This window comes from Neovison vison, chromosome 4 (genome assembly GCF_020171115.1).
Source record: "Neovison vison isolate M4711 chromosome 4, ASM_NN_V1, whole genome shotgun sequence".
NCBI lineage: Eukaryota > Metazoa > Chordata > Mammalia > Carnivora > Mustelidae > Neogale > Neogale vison.
In genome coordinates, this window is record NC_058094.1 from 9780753 (window position 1) to 9796081 (window position 15329).

Genomic DNA, 15329 nt, shown 5'->3' on the forward strand with positions numbered 1-15329 from the left:
GCCCCAGAGGATCTGCGTGGTGCAGGAGACGGGCATGTCAACCAAAAGACCACCAAGATCATAAATGCAGCGGTCAAAACAGGGAACAGTGGAGGAGCCAACTAGACATGAGTGGCAGGAATATTCCGTGGGTGGAGTTGATAAGATGCAAAGCCTGATTGCACGCGGGGACTGTCATGGCCCCTGGCCAGCGGGCTCCACGCTCAAAATGCATATCCCTGGGATAGTGGGGTTGCTGAAGGAAAATCCACAGCTAGAGTAGACACAGGAGACAGGGAAAAGACAAGGCCTGGTGCCATTAAAACACAGGCTAGAGGGACGGCAGGACCACGGCGCATGTCACTTGCAGGTCAGATGGTGTCTGGCTGGCTGTGTCTCTCCCCCAGACCCCCACCTCCCTGGTCTTTCTCCCCTTGCCACTCACCACCTTCCAGCCCTATCATCTGACCAAGCTCCGCAGGGCATCCAGTGGGGAGGAAGCTAGGGGCTCTGCTACACAGGCCACCTTCAAAACTTAGCTCCCGCTGGGTGACAGTGAGGACGCATCTATTTTAGCAGAGTGTACACCACACTGGAATCATACGTGTGTCTACATTAGAAGTTCGACAACGTGGGCTCCACTCTCGGAACAGTGGAGATACTCCTGAGGCCACAGCACTCAGGACACAAGGCAAGAGGTGAAAGTCTAGCAGAAGTCACTGTGTCCTGTTGAACCCCATGGAAAGACAGTGGGGTTGCTCCTGGCCCCTGGCCATATTTCACAAAAACATGAGATTTGACCAGCAGGCAGTTAAGTTACAATATGGCTTCCCTGACCTCCATGGGGAAAAAATTAAAACAAAGCCTTTGCCATGACCAAGGAAGATTTACTCAAATTGATCTCATTTTCTGCAGGGATGTCTTTTCCAAACCATGCATACTTTACATTCTGGGCAATTTGGGTGACTTTTAAGGGTCTTTTGATCATATGTGATTTCTGATTCGCTCGCTGACTTCAGATTTTCATGAGATTAGCTTTTCACCACCACCCGCCCCGGGCAGGTGCACGCACCAGAGTGTGTGGTTCAGCGGAGCAGGGCGACCCTTTGTATCTGACGCAGACCTCCAGCCATCGGCCACTGTGGCAGGCACGGTCGTGGGGCTCCCCCCATCACTGGCAACAGGGGAAGCCGACTCTTGGCTGAGCACTAACTCCACAGAAGGGCAGCCGGTCATGGTGGAGCCCGGCTCTGGCTGTGGCCTCTGACCCCACGTGAGAGCTATCTGCGGATGGATGAGTGGCAGTGGGAGGGTTTGGGGACAGTGGCGGCTCCTCTGGGCTGGCACTGTCACAAGATTCCTCTGGGCATCTATGGACTGGGCACAATGGAGACGGTGAGGCTTTATCAGGCCTGGATGGGGGTTGTCTATAAAGCAGGACACTAATTCGTTCCCGTATGTCTAAGGAGGCCCTGCTTCATGCTGGACGCTTTCTTAGATGTTGTTCTTTATTTATGCTCAAGGTCATTACTCTGCTCTCTCTCAAGGCTAGGGTCCAAAGGGGGTGCCCTATGGATGTGAGATTAATCATTCTATTAGGTAAAAGGTAAGAGGGGGCAGGGTCACTGCTACTCCATCTGGTAGCTTCGTGTAAACTAAAAATGGTAACCTTTTCTCAAGCTCTTTTTTTCCATCTCAACAGATGCAAATTATTATCATAAATATGCAAATCACATTTGCAATCAACAGAGTCATAATAAGAACACAAAGAATTTAACGATAGGATGCATACAGTGTGACTGACACGGTTTTACATGTGGTATCTTTGTGAAGTGCACAACCTAAACAACCATACATGGTGGTCCTGTGTGTGCCGGAACAGAGGCCTTGGCTTCTCTCCCTGCTGTAGGGTTTGTGGGAGAGGCAGGCCTTGAAGGAGTTCCTGAGTCAGCTGGGTTTTCCTTGGTCTTAGGTGCTGTTTTTCCCATCACTGCTGCGTGGAGCAGGTGAGGCAGCTGGGCTGCCTGCTCGGGAGGCTTCCTCGGTCACCAGTGCTGTGCGTGGACGGTAGAGCCAAGTGTAAGTGCTGGGGGCCTGCTCAGAATCACATGGGGTTCAGGTCTCCCGATGCTGCCCCAACCATGTCTTCGTCTACAGTGTGATTTAATACTCTTCTTAACCATGACGCACACTTGTTACCGGTCCTGCCGAGGGCACGGAAGTTCAAGAGCTAAGTCAGCTGCCAAAAGTCAGAGCTGGGTAGGAGCAGATCGGGAGCAAGAGAAACGTGCTTATGGCGTGCCTGCTGCGTGCCAGCCACAGCTCTCAAGATGGATGAGCAGAGTCAGACACCCCAGGCATCCTGTGTGGAGGCACCGAGTCCTCCCTTTACAGAGGTGGCGGCGGAGGTCACACTGCAGAAAGAAGTGGGTGGGGGGAGCGGGAGTGGGGCCTGGAAAACCACGTTGCCTCAGACCCAGAACCCAGTCCTTGTGCGGGGGCTCTCATGGCATTTTGTTCTCTCCCTGAGAAGTGGAAGCCCTGTCCTGGCTGAGACCTCCCAAGGAGCTCCACGGAAAGGGAGCGGATCTGGCTGAAAGCAATGGACCCGCAGCCCCTGTCCCTGTCCGCCCTCTCCTGGAGCCTCAGCGGGGTGTCTGAGAACCAGCACCCCTGGGAGCGAGTGTCAAGCTCATGCACCCCGGGGCCAGCTTCCATGTCCAGCCCGCGGAGGCAGTTCCTCTAGGCTTTGCAGCTTAAAGTCCCTGCTCCCTGGAGCAAGTCATGAGAGTCCTGCGAGGGCTTGTTCCCATCCTTGTGTTTCCTCCACGGTGGTCCCTCCCTTCCTCTGCCCTCCCTCAGCATTGGCAGGCCCTTCCCTGCCTCCTGGAGGTCCACATGCACCTGTCACGTCCCGGAGCTCCGTGCTCACGCGCCACTCACGGCTCCTGCGCTTGCTCACTCCGTTATCTATCCCACACACCTCTCTTGGGAACTAGGAAGGCACTGATCAGACACAATCCCTGCCTCAAGTGCCCCACAGCCCGGAGGACAGACAGATGCGCAGGTGTCTGCTCTCATCCCGGGTGGAAGTGCTCACGAGAGTGCAGGTGCCCTGGGACCCGAGGAGGGGGTCTGCGCTGGGAGAGCAGGGCACAGGGTGCTGAAGAACTGAGCAGTCGGAAGAGAGGGCAAGGAGGGATCTTACAAGACGTTGTCAGATGGCCACACTGGGTGTGGATGTTCCCGGAGAAGGGAAAGAGGAAAACCAGGGCATTTGGGGAACTTCTGGCAGTGTAGGAACAGAAAGGGGCGCTGGGGGACGGCTGTGGCCAGGTGCGGCAGGGAGCTAGACAGGCACCAGATGATCACTTGAGGTTTGAACTGTTGGGGCAGGAGGAGCTGGGACGGGTATAGAGCCACAAGTGACAGGATCAGGTTATTGTCATCATGGAATGTCATCATGCCGTGGGATCTCACCTGCTCAGCTGAAGAAGGCTCTTTCGCTATCCCTGCAGCCTCAAGGAAGCCAGGAGCACGGCCCTGGGGGTCTGAACTCCGGTGGGGCTCCAGGGACCCAGGTTAGCCCTCCGTGAGCTCAGAGCAGTGTCCTGCACCACACGCGGTGCTGGGTCATGAGAACAGGGCAGAGTTTGCTCCGTGCTGTCTCGACACGAGGCCCAGAACTGCTCGGGGGAGCTGGCTCTCGTGTGTGTCCACTCTGCTCTTGGCCCCACGTTTGCCCGCCCCTTCTTCAGCTTCCTTGTGTTGGAAGGCAACAGCGTAGGAATTTAGAGGGTCTGTGTGCTGAGGAAAAGAAAAATCCGGCAGATTTTTTACTTCATGGTAGGTTCAGATGGAAATAAGGTGGAACAAATACTTCTCTAGCTTCATAGAAAACTACAGGTAAGAAAAGTATTTGCAGGAGGCGTATCTAAGTACCTTCAACACATTACTTATCTGAGTCAGATGACCTCCATTCCCACCCCCAATGCAGGCAACACAAACATTCAAGAAATCAGGTAGGGGTGCCAGCGAATACAAACACACTAACTAGAATTTCAGATAAACAGCAAGTAATTGTTCAGTGTAAGTATGCCCCAAATGGAAATACTTACATGAACATATTTATCTGAAACTCACATTTAATCAGGCATCACATATTTTATCTGGCAAGGTTAAAATAGATTGCACAAGAACTACTTCCGTATGACAAAGGGGAAAGGTCTGGCCCAGGGAAGTAAGGAAGTAAGATATTTAACAGTTCTGTCCAACAAATATTTTCCGAGTGCCAACTCAGGAAACAGGGGTCAAGGATTGACTTAGGTGCTTGGAACACATGGGCTCTGCCACCAACGCTCTCCATCCAGCAAGAGGGAAAGGTGGACACAGACACAGGTGATTCATGCACAGTGTCATTAACACGCAACCTGCGGGAGAGAAGGAGCCATAGGTGGGATCTGATGGGAGCCCAAGAGGAAGGTAGTCCCCTTACCCTGGGGCTCAGGGAAGCTTTTCTGGAGGAGGGGATGCCAAGGGGAGTTTTGACACACGGGTATGAATTCACCAGGAGAAAGTGAGAATATTCCCAGCAGGGAGATTACATTGATGCTGAATGCTGCGAGTTTCCCAGACGGTGGGTGGGAGGACAAGGCTGAAGGGGCAGTCGGGCTGGCCACAGGCCACCTTGCATTACATGTCCGCTACTCTGTTCTTGTCCTCGAAGGTGTGGGGCAGAGCCTGTGCGCAAAACTGCTTTGTGCCTGTGACCAGACGGCAGCCGAATGCATGGCCTCTGCCTCCTTTAACCAGAGCCTGAAGTCATTGGGCGCACCCGAGTGTCAGGGGCCCCAGCTGTCCTGCGAGGACGGCATGTCTGCGGCGCCTGGGGCTTCCTCCCCTGGTTCCAGCTCTGAGGAGAACAGCGAGGAGGCCATGCCCCGCACAGAGAGCCTGAGAAGAACCAGAAGATTTCTGGGAAACTCACTTGGTCCTGTGGGGACCAGGCGACAAGGCCCCAGAGAGATCCCTGGAGAAAGCAACAAGCGCCCCCCACAGTAGGTTCCTCCCATTACTGTCCCCTCTGCACCTGTCTCTGTCCTCCCGTCCTCAGCAGGGGCTCCAGGGCTGAAGAGCCGGCGAGCCCTGTGCACTGACGCTTGTGAGCTCACACAGGAATGTGTTCTGTACTTCCTTCGGTGCACACTGGGGGCTAAATAAAGACTCCAATCGCTATTGGCTTTGGTTTGTTTTGAAGAAACGCTACAGAGACTGGTGTGTGAGTAGATGCCGGACGTAAGATGACGGAGCCATGGAGCCAAAGTATCTCCACGCTCTCATCACTGAAAGCGATCTCTTCTTCTGTTGGGGGGGGGAGGAATGTATTTAATCAATCTTATAAACTCACCAGTGGGACACCAATAACCCAAGGATATGTGCCAGGGACTAACGACAGCTCTAGCATGTGTCCCTAAAAACACACCTGCCATCTGAGTTATTCCAAGGGGCAGATTAGTATCAGGGTAATTGTAAGAAGCCTGAAGTCACACCCTTCCCTCCATCCACCCACTCACCGACCCACTAGAGATGCTCCCGTGTCATCAGACAGAAGGTAGTGTGTTGCCAGACTCTCTCTCCATATTCGATAGGAACACAAACTCGTTGGCTCACATCGCATCCTTGGCTCCCAACCCCTGTAAATCACAGGTCTGGTACTGAGATGGGGAAGGGTCCCCGCCTGCTCCTCAGACATGGGAAAGCAGAGCTGCTAGAGTTCGGTGTGGCTGATCTTGCGGCAGGAAGATATTCTGAAGTAGGCAACAAAGTTAAGAAATTAAAAGGTGCTGATGCCAAGCCAAGAGGAGACATCCTTCCTTGCTTTCCAGCATGTGATGAGCAACTTTTTCCTTTGAAGACTTTTCATTGATCCGAGAGAGCAAGCAAGCAGGGGGAAGGGAGAGGGAGAAACAGACTCCCCACTGAGAAGGAAACCTGATGCGGGGCTCCCTCCCAGGACCCTGGGACCATGACCTGAGCCAAGGCAGCTGTTTAACCCACTGAACCACCCAGCGCCCCGTGATGAGCACCTTTTGATGAATCCAACAATTCGTACCTTTTTCACCAGGTGACCTTAACTAACGGCCAAAGCTGGGTTCCCCCAGAAGTGAACCCTCTGACAAGAACTCGAGAGCAAGATTAGCTGCCAAGTGAGGGAAAGAATGTGTGGAGGCTGAAGAAATAGGGCAGGAAAGGCAGCCAGTGGAGGGTGTCTTACCGAGCCAGTGACAACTAGAATACACTACACACTGAGAGGTGACTGATGGGGATCAGCTCCTGACAGATCGGCCTGTACTCCTGCGGAGGGGGACACCTCCTTCTGGCCTGCTGCACACAGGGGCAAAGCCGGCCCCCAGGCGGAGAGAGCTTTCAGGCACAGAAGTGCAGGTGCGAGCGACCGGCTCAGTGGCAGAAGGGGAACTGGCTTCACCTACTGCACGGCGGGCTGATGGCGGGCCGGCTCCTCCTACCTGCGGCCGGAGGCGACGTCCCAAAGGTCCGTTCCCAGTGCCAGGCCGGCCGCCTGTGTGGTAGCTGCGCCGCCTTCACCGCATCTTCGCCGGTGGCCGCTGGCTGGATGTTGCTCAAGAGAGCGACAGAGCTGACCTACTCAGCTCTGGTTCCCAATCCGAAAACATCCTGTGGACGACCAACCTCTTCTTCAAGTGTTTTCTGCTCTCCAAGACCCCCGCTGGTGCTTCACCTCCTCTCCCCCAACCCCCTGTACCCCACAACCTTGTACTCAGCTCGAGACTCTGTAGGAATGTGAAGAGTCTGAGATCTCACCTTCCTGTCAACTCGTAAATGCAGCTTTGTTTATGGAAGCTGGCAGAGCACACGAGGCACCCCCAGGTCAGAGACAAAGGCTTTATTGTCTACAGTAAAGGCAGCAGCCAGAGTCTCAGTATTTCTGCTGGTCCCTCAAGTTCTGGGGCACCACAGAGGGCAAAGTGACACCTCCACATAAGGTGGGCTTCCTTACCCAGGAGAACCAAGTTTAGGGATCCGAAACTACACACTGGCTGTTAGCCTGCTTGACTGTTAACCCCAGAACATTTTTTTAAAGCAGGCTCCACAACACAGGGCTTGAACCAGCGACCCTGAGATCAAGACCTGGCCACTTAACTGAGTCACCCAGACGCCCCAAAACACATCATCGTAAGACTTTATATGGAAGACTTCCACATAACGTAAGACTTTATATGACTCTACAAAGTGCGTTACCTGATCAACTTACAAGACTCTATACCCCATACTTTATAGGTAAGTAAGGTCTGCCCTTGGCTCCAAAGGGTGACACCATTCCTACTTTCCTAGAGTCAAATCCGTTCACTAGAATACATGAAGAAGATAGTCCAGAATGCAGGCTGTTGGTGTCTGCATGGTCACATGACATGCACAGATCCACGGAGAACTGTCTGGCAATAATGGTCTCAGCTACTATTTCACTGAGAAAATGGAAGGTTTCCAAAGGGAATGCCCTCCTCTTTCCTGCTGCCAAAGCTACAAAATTACTGGCAGTCTCTCTTCCCTCTTGTTACAATTAAGTGTTCTTTTCTCAGATCAAAAGTTAATCCCTTCAACTACACTCTGTGTATAATGAGGGTTCTATTGCTTCTCTGGTTTGATTCCTGCAAATGTTTCCTTTTCTTTAGTGAGAGAGAAAGCATGCACATGGTGGTGGAGTGCCGGGGGGGGGGGTGGTGTGGGAGGGAACAGAGGGAGAGTGAGAATATTAAGCAGATTCCACGGCAGCTGGGGGCTTGATCTCATGACCTGAGTCAAAATCAAGAGTCAATCTTTAACTGATGGAGCCACCCAGGCCCAGTATTCCCTTTTTAAACCAATTTATTCCACTTCTTCTGTATCAATCTAATCAGCATGCAAACATACCCTAAAATCTCTAATCTTTAAAAATCCTTGACTCCTTTAGCAAGATGAGGGAAGTGTGGAATTGTCAATCTGATGCTCCTAGCTTTCTTATCCTTAAATGCCAAACTAGATGGTGCTCTGCTGGGTACTGATGACCTGACTCGATGTCATCCAATGTCTACCTCTCACTCCACATGCTGCTGTGCTAACCAGCTACACGGGCTCTGACCTGCCTTGTTCATAGAGGTGGGATTTCACAACGCCTGCCTTCCAAACTTCTGTTCTTCTTGCGTTGTGACACAGGACTTCTCTGAGAAGGCAGCATGGGCCACTCAGCGCTCAGGCACACACAATCCAGAAATGGGGGGGAGGGGTTGCTGCCAACAGGCCACCCTTGACGATGAAAGGGTACATGCTTCCCTGGAGTTCATCACCAGGGCGGCCAGATCAGAGTTCACAAACCTCCTTATTAGAAACATCCAGCAGGGGGCGCCTGAGCGGCTCAGTGGGTTAAGCCTCTGCCTTTGGCCCAGGTCACTGGTCTCAGGGTCCTGGAATCAGCCCTGCATCTGGCTCTCTGCTCAGCGAGGAGCCTGCTTCCCCCTCTCTCTGCCTACTTATGATCTCTATCTCTCTGTCAAATAAATAAATAAAATCTTCAAAAGAAAAAAAAAGAAACATCCAGCAGGACGGACCTCCAGTCACCTCCAGTGATGAACAGTTCCTACATAAGTCCTCTTCATGAGCCTTTTCTCCTTGCATTTCACAGTTCCAGGCCCTGGCTGGGTTTGCTGGGATCGCAGCCCAGAAAAATCCCCATGTGGAAGCCTTTTAGTGCAAGTTTAGTGCAAGTTCTCCTAAAGCAGAAACTGTGGCTCAAAGTACAAGTAAAAGCCAAATTCTACAGCAGGAGGAGGAGGCAGCACTTGATGCTCTACCTTGGCTCTCCTTTTTCATTCATATGAACTTGGTGCTTGCAATCAGTACTTCTCAGAACAGAGAACGGGATGCGACAAATGAAGGCTGGAGAGACAGCATGGGACACAGCACATCACGCAGACTGCTGCTTCTACACCGCAGCTTCCTGGAGGTGGAATAAGCGAGCCAGGGCGGCAGAGGGAACCAGAGTCGTTATTTGTTTACTTAGAGGCTTTGTGTACATTATACAGGCAGACAAGACGGAGACGCTAACCCTGAAATGGATGCAGAGAAGGCCACTGCACTTTCCCAGCTCACACTGCTGTGAGTACTGAAAAGAAAGCTCTGCCTGTGCCCCATCTCGTCGTGACTGGCAGTTACAGTCCCGAGTCTTCCATGAAGGTACGGACGCAGCCACCTGGCAACTTGAGTTTTACTAAAGCTCTTCATTTTTAACTAAAGCAAAATATTAAATAAATTAATTCAGTAAATGTCATAGCTATTACAAATATCTGCATGTCCAGAAGTAATCTGATTTTGTTTTATTGCTTACCTATGAACTGCACAGTGAATCTTTACATTTCAAAAACTCACCTTGTTACATTTATTGCATATATTGGCATGACTAAGACAAATGAGTTCCATTTTCAGATAGGAGGAAGAGAAATGTTAATTGCTGGTCAAGTGTGGCATTACTCTATAAGATAATGAGTTCAGAAGCATTAGGGGGTGTCTGTGTTGTGTGCACATGCAGGTAAACACCAATGACAATCAAATTCTGTATAAACAGTCGAAGTCAACACAAATATAAGGAATGTTCATATGTTAGCTATTCAATGTCAAGGAAAAAAAATGAAGCAAGGGGCGCCTGGGTGGCTCAGTGGGTTAAGCCGCTGCCTTCGGCTCAGGTCATGATCTCAGGGTCCTGGGATCGAGTCCCGCATCGGGCTCTCTGCTCGGCAGGGAGCCTGCTTCCTCCTCTCTCTCTCTCTCTGCCTGCCTCTCTGCCTACTTGTGGTCTCTCTCTGTCAAATAAATAAATAAAATCTTTAAAAAAAAAAAAAATGAAGCAAGTGTATGCAGCATAAAGAGAATGAGTAACAGTTTATTAAGAGTTTTAAATATCTACAAAAATATAGCCATACGGTGAACTTCAGCAAATCTTAAACTTTCAGCCTCCAAACTGGCTATAAACGGAACACACAGCCATTACCCAGCAGGAGTCCTGCAATCTCCTGAAAAGGACAAACCAAAGAAAAGACCCACTTCTTGGGAATCATTACTAACAAGACCAGTTCAGTCGTCCAGGATATATAGATGTCTACTGTGATTTAAAAACAACAACAACAACAAGGAAAAAACCTGCAAACCCCACACAACAGTTTACAAACAGACCAAGGGAAAGATGTGATAAACATTAATTCAAATGGTTTTCCTTTACATGCAATACATGCATTTTTTAAACTACAGAAAAACATGAAATTTTGTAAAGTTTGTATGAGTGCAAGTGAATATAGATCTCCTTTACTTATACTATTAAATTATATATTTTTTCATACAAAAGCACACAGTGTTAATTTATAAAATGACATCCAAGTGGATGATGATTGTTTCTGAATGTCCCCCTGCTTAGATTTTTTTCAATGAACAAAAATTAATATACTTCCTTAAAAATACAGAAGAAAAAAAGAGAAATAAAAAACAGAAAACTTGACTTGTCATATGATGACACATTTTACCCAATCAAGAGGCAAAGTTACAGTGACGGCCGCATGAAGGCCATTTAATACCTGCAGTATTATTCTGAAGCAAAGTCTCATTTACCTACATTTAACACACCACCCAGGAGGGCTGCATATCATTTTATGGGTTTTAATGACTAGGATCTTTTGCAAGATGTTTCAAGATGCTGTAGTTTAGTTCATTAAAAAAATCTGGGGTATGGTTTTTCTTTTGTCACTTCCTGACTTTTTTCTGTTTCTTGTACAGGTGCCTAATAATCATAAACACAAACTTACAACCTGCCAATCTCACTGTAAGTTTTCAAACAAAAACAAAAGATAAAAACTGAATTAGTTTTTGAGCTACAATTTTTGATATGTATTTTGCTCTTTGTAAAAAGAAACTGAATCTGAAGAGGCAATACAATTATAAAGAGGTTATTCTATAAAAATGTCCTATGAGAATTTTATAAGACTTGCAAAGAAAGTTGTTCATTTTTGCTGTTTGATGGAATTCACTAAAATGCACATAATTTTAAGAAAACACTACAGGTCTGTGAGCACTTGTGTAGGGTACATACATGACCTTGGTAGCTTAAATCAACAGAGCTCACAACTGACGATCCTCAGCACACTTGATTGCTAAAGCCACAGGCACTCTTTTCAAATGTAATAGAACAAATCCTAAACAGATGCATACAACTTAACAGTTCAAATCTTACAGATCAGAAGTCCATCTGGAGAATTTTCTGACTATGAAGATTTTAAACAATGCACAATATAAAAATGCAAATAATGTGCTTTTGATAGAACTCAAAATGTACACAGTCTTCACAGGTGAACTAGTAGCAGTTTTAAAGGTCTTTTTTTTCTACACTAAATATAGATCTGATTTAATTAATGGAACCACAGCAAAATATTACTATAATTTTAAAGTATAGTCTGTAAACTAATACATCTTATGATGTAAAAAAATATTGCACAGTTTGGAACACCAAGAGTAAGCTCCATGCTTCTCTCAAGTAGAATGGTCAAACTCTTGGCAGAAAACACAGTATTACAAGAACTAGACACTTCTAAGTATGGCAATTTTAGGGTTGGTCATATTCTAGGAATATTACTCAACAGATGTCTCATTACCATAAACAAGTTGAGGAAAGCCTATCACAACATCTAAAACATGGGGACAACAAGCCACAGAACAGTTTTGCAGCCCCAAGATTAGCAATATATTTGTATGTATTTGCTTTTGCAGATAACCAAACACAAAAGCAATTCTATTTCTAAGCAGTTGTGTAGATGTTTAAGAACTACAATAGATACCTGACACATCTTCACCCTCTGGAGGCGTAATAGTTTTAAAAAATTACCTGTTTGTGAAAAGTTTAAAATATATGGTTTAACTATGGAATAATGGGACATCGATATATGTCCAACTCTGAAAGCCAACAGGAACTGCAAAAGAAATGATCACGGCAGAAATCCATCTTTACAAGTATTCTAAATCATAGACAGCTCCACCATTTCCAAGGTGGTATGTGCCAAGCATTTGGTTGAAGAGAAGTCTCACTGTTATCTCAAGAATTATGTTAATACGCATTAAGGAAACTCTGAAAACTCAGCATGGCCTTAATTTTTCGGCTTTAGATCCTACACTGAGATCTTCGTGAGCCACTCAGTACACACACAGATCTGGAAACTTCATCTCATAGACTGGGACGGACTGGTACTGGGCATGCCCAGAAGTAATGGTCAGTGTTCCTGACGGACTGGGAGGAGGGCTGTAAGAGAGAACAAGCCACAGTCAACAGGGACACGGGAAAGCGTTCGTTTCTCAGAGCACTCTCCTAACTACCCGCAAACAGCAGAGTGAGCCGCCCCGCTTCGTCGCGGCCGAGCTACAAGGCCATATGGGGGAAAAGACCACAGTGCGATCAAGCCGTTCTTAAGTTTGAACCAGACATTTTGGTTTGGGCATGTGTGTGTATAATTTTTTCTAACAGGATTACGCCATAGTTATTCTGGTAAGCTTGCTCTGCTTCACAAGCAGAAAAACCTTTTGCATGTCCACATGTCGTCCTTTTCACTGACAGCATGGTATTTCATCATGTGGATACACGGACTGATCTAATCCAGGGGATAAATGCAGGTTCATTTCCACTTTCCGGTATTATAACGTTCAGAGGTCTTCTCTTATATATATATCCGTTTTATCCTAATTGTCTTACAAACACAATTTCTTAAAGCATACTCATAGTTTTGACTTTGATACATATTGCCAGAATTCTAGTAATTTATACTTTCAACATTGGAATATACTTGTTCTCTTTTTCTTTTTCTTTTTCTTCTTTTTTTTAAATCTCTGCCAATCTGGTGGCAAAAGGGGATTCATTCCTATTCGTATTTTTAATTTTGGGGTTATCAGTAGAGCTACATATCACAAAGACATCCACAAAAGACTCAGTATCCTTTCTGTTTCTTTTAAAACAAATAGTCTATTTGAGTCCACTACCTGTATTTGTACTCAGGTGTTCTTCTCTTATCAATATGGGAAACCAACTTTTTTTTTTTTTTTTTGTATGATACTAATGCTTTTCCACAATTGTACTTTTAGAGTCTCAATCCTGTGCTTTGGGTTTTGTTTTGCCAAATGCTTAAAAACTTACCAAAAAATCATTTATGATTTCTTATGACTAAAACTACAAATTTATCTGCAAAAAACTGGTGTCTTTAAGATAATAACTTTCTATTCAAAGCAAGGCATGAGTTTTCATTTGTAAAGTATTCCTATACATATCTCAGAGATTTGAATATATGGGAATACATTTTCATTACCATTCATACAGTAATGAATTTAATTTATGTATGCACAAATCTAACTTCATATACTTGTCTAACAGTAAACTGTTAACCTATTCAGTTGTTTCTGTTTTTCTGCTGGCAACTAATAATTATTTGCAATCTCCATCCCAATATTTGTAATATCCCCCCTTTTTTTACTGAGGGATAATTTTCAGAATGAAATGCACAGATTTTAAGTATACTGTATGACAAGAATCAAAAAACTTACACACTTATGTGCTCACACCCCAATAAAAATAATGAACAGGTCTGTCATTCGAAAGAAGTCCCTTTGTGTCCCTAGTCAATTTCTCCCTACTCCCACAAACCCACATTCAACAACTGTGTTCTGATCTCTATTGCTAATGATTAGTACTGACTGTTCCTAAATTTCATTCATTCTATTCATACATTCTATTCATACAGCCTAAAAGAACAGTCCATATAAGCTACACTCTTTTATGTCTGGTTTCTTTTGCTCAAGATGTCTTTTTTCTTTTTCTAAATCCAAAAATACTGTTCCTTTTTGTTTAACAGTATTTCACTGTATTAAGAATATCACTGTTTGTCTATTGTTTACCCACTCTCTTTTGATGGACATTTGGTAATTACAAAAAACGCTGCTATGACATTCATGAACATATCTTTCTTTGAATGGAAGTTTTCATTTCTCTGGTAAATACTGAGAAATGGGATTACAGGATCAACAGCAGGTATATGTCTAACTTTGTAAGAAACTGCTAAAGTTTTACAAAGTGTTTGTACAATTTATACTCTCGTGAGCACTGCAGAGTGTTCTTCTATAATGTCCAAAATACTGTTAGGCTCATCCTATGAAATTCTTCACACACTGTGTCACTCTGTTTTTGCATTATGATCTGGTTATTTTTTAGTTTCCTCTTCTCTCCTAAAACAAGTGTATATTTCCCTTTAAATTCTTCAGTGTACATGTGTATATTTTGAGGTCCCTGTCTACTAATTCCAATAACTGATCACCTGTGGGGCTGCTGCTTCTTACTGTATTTTCCTGCTTCTTTGCATTTCTTATCATTTTCTTTATTGCACGAAGGTCGAGGGAATGAAAGGACAATGGAGAATGAAGTATAAGACTCTGTTCTGTTTCTTTTCTTGAGAAAACAAGACCTTTCCTCTGTCTGGTGGTTAGAATGTAGGCAAGTGAACAAGAGGAGATATATCAAACAGGAACAAAAAACTCCGTATCATGTAGGCTATCCGGAACTACTTTTTCCTAACTAGGTGACCTTGGATAAGTTACCTAACTTCTACATGCCTCTGTTTCTATTCTTGCCAAGTGAAATTAATCACTACCCTTGTTAAAGCTCTGTTATAAATATTAAATGAAATAATGTACTTATATATAGTGCCTAGAAGAGCATAAGTGTTCAATAAATAATAACTATCAGTAGTAAGTGCTCAATAAATGCTATTAGTAGGATCCACAGTACCCATAAAAGAGAATTAGTCATAATCCTTATTCTAAAATATTCAATCCACATAGCTATGACAGAGTGATTAAATGTAATATGGTGGGTCCTAGCAACATTCCTTTTAAGAACAGTTATGAATTTGAATTTTGATTTTTCCCATTCAGTAGCTGAATGACCTTCAACAAGTTAATTCTCTAAAGCCTCATTGTTTCTACCTAGAAAACAAAGGAAAAGAAAAAAAAAAAGGCATCTACCTACTTTTTCGGGACTGATGTGAATTAGCAAAAATATCAGATAGAAAATATATACCATAAGATCCATTACAAAGTAGACCATTACTATTATAATTAACAGACACCAAATAAGTAAATGCCCACAGTCATCAATTTTCTCTCAATCTAAAGTATATTCTACATTGGATATTAAAGTCTGATTCTCTGTACAGCAATTTTTTAAATGAGTAATTCTTAGCTTAGTTGCGGTGGCAGGCATG

General features: G+C 45.6%; 2 protein-coding genes across 3 annotated transcripts in view; one reads left to right on the top strand and one right to left on the bottom strand.

Moving 5' to 3' along the window:
• Window positions 1–5204, top strand: part of OC90 (otoconin 90) — a 33380-nt gene extending 28176 nt beyond the window's left edge. Inside the window, 2 exon segments of the mRNA XM_044246960.1 lie at window positions 1952–2058; window positions 4706–5204. Coding sequence (XP_044102895.1) covers window positions 1952–2058; window positions 4706–5040 — 442 coding nt within the window. The 3' untranslated portion in view covers window positions 5041–5204.
• A 4707-nt stretch (window positions 5205–9911) lies between these two features.
• EFR3A (EFR3 homolog A) overlaps window positions 9912–15329 on the bottom strand; it is a 117528-nt gene continuing 112110 nt past the window's right edge. For both annotated transcript variants that reach the window (XM_044244933.1, XM_044244934.1), the window contains one exon: window positions 9912–12328. In XM_044244933.1, the coding sequence (XP_044100868.1) occupies window positions 12223–12328 (106 nt within the window). In that variant the 3' untranslated portion in view covers window positions 9912–12222. The remainder of the gene's footprint in view (window positions 12329–15329) is intronic.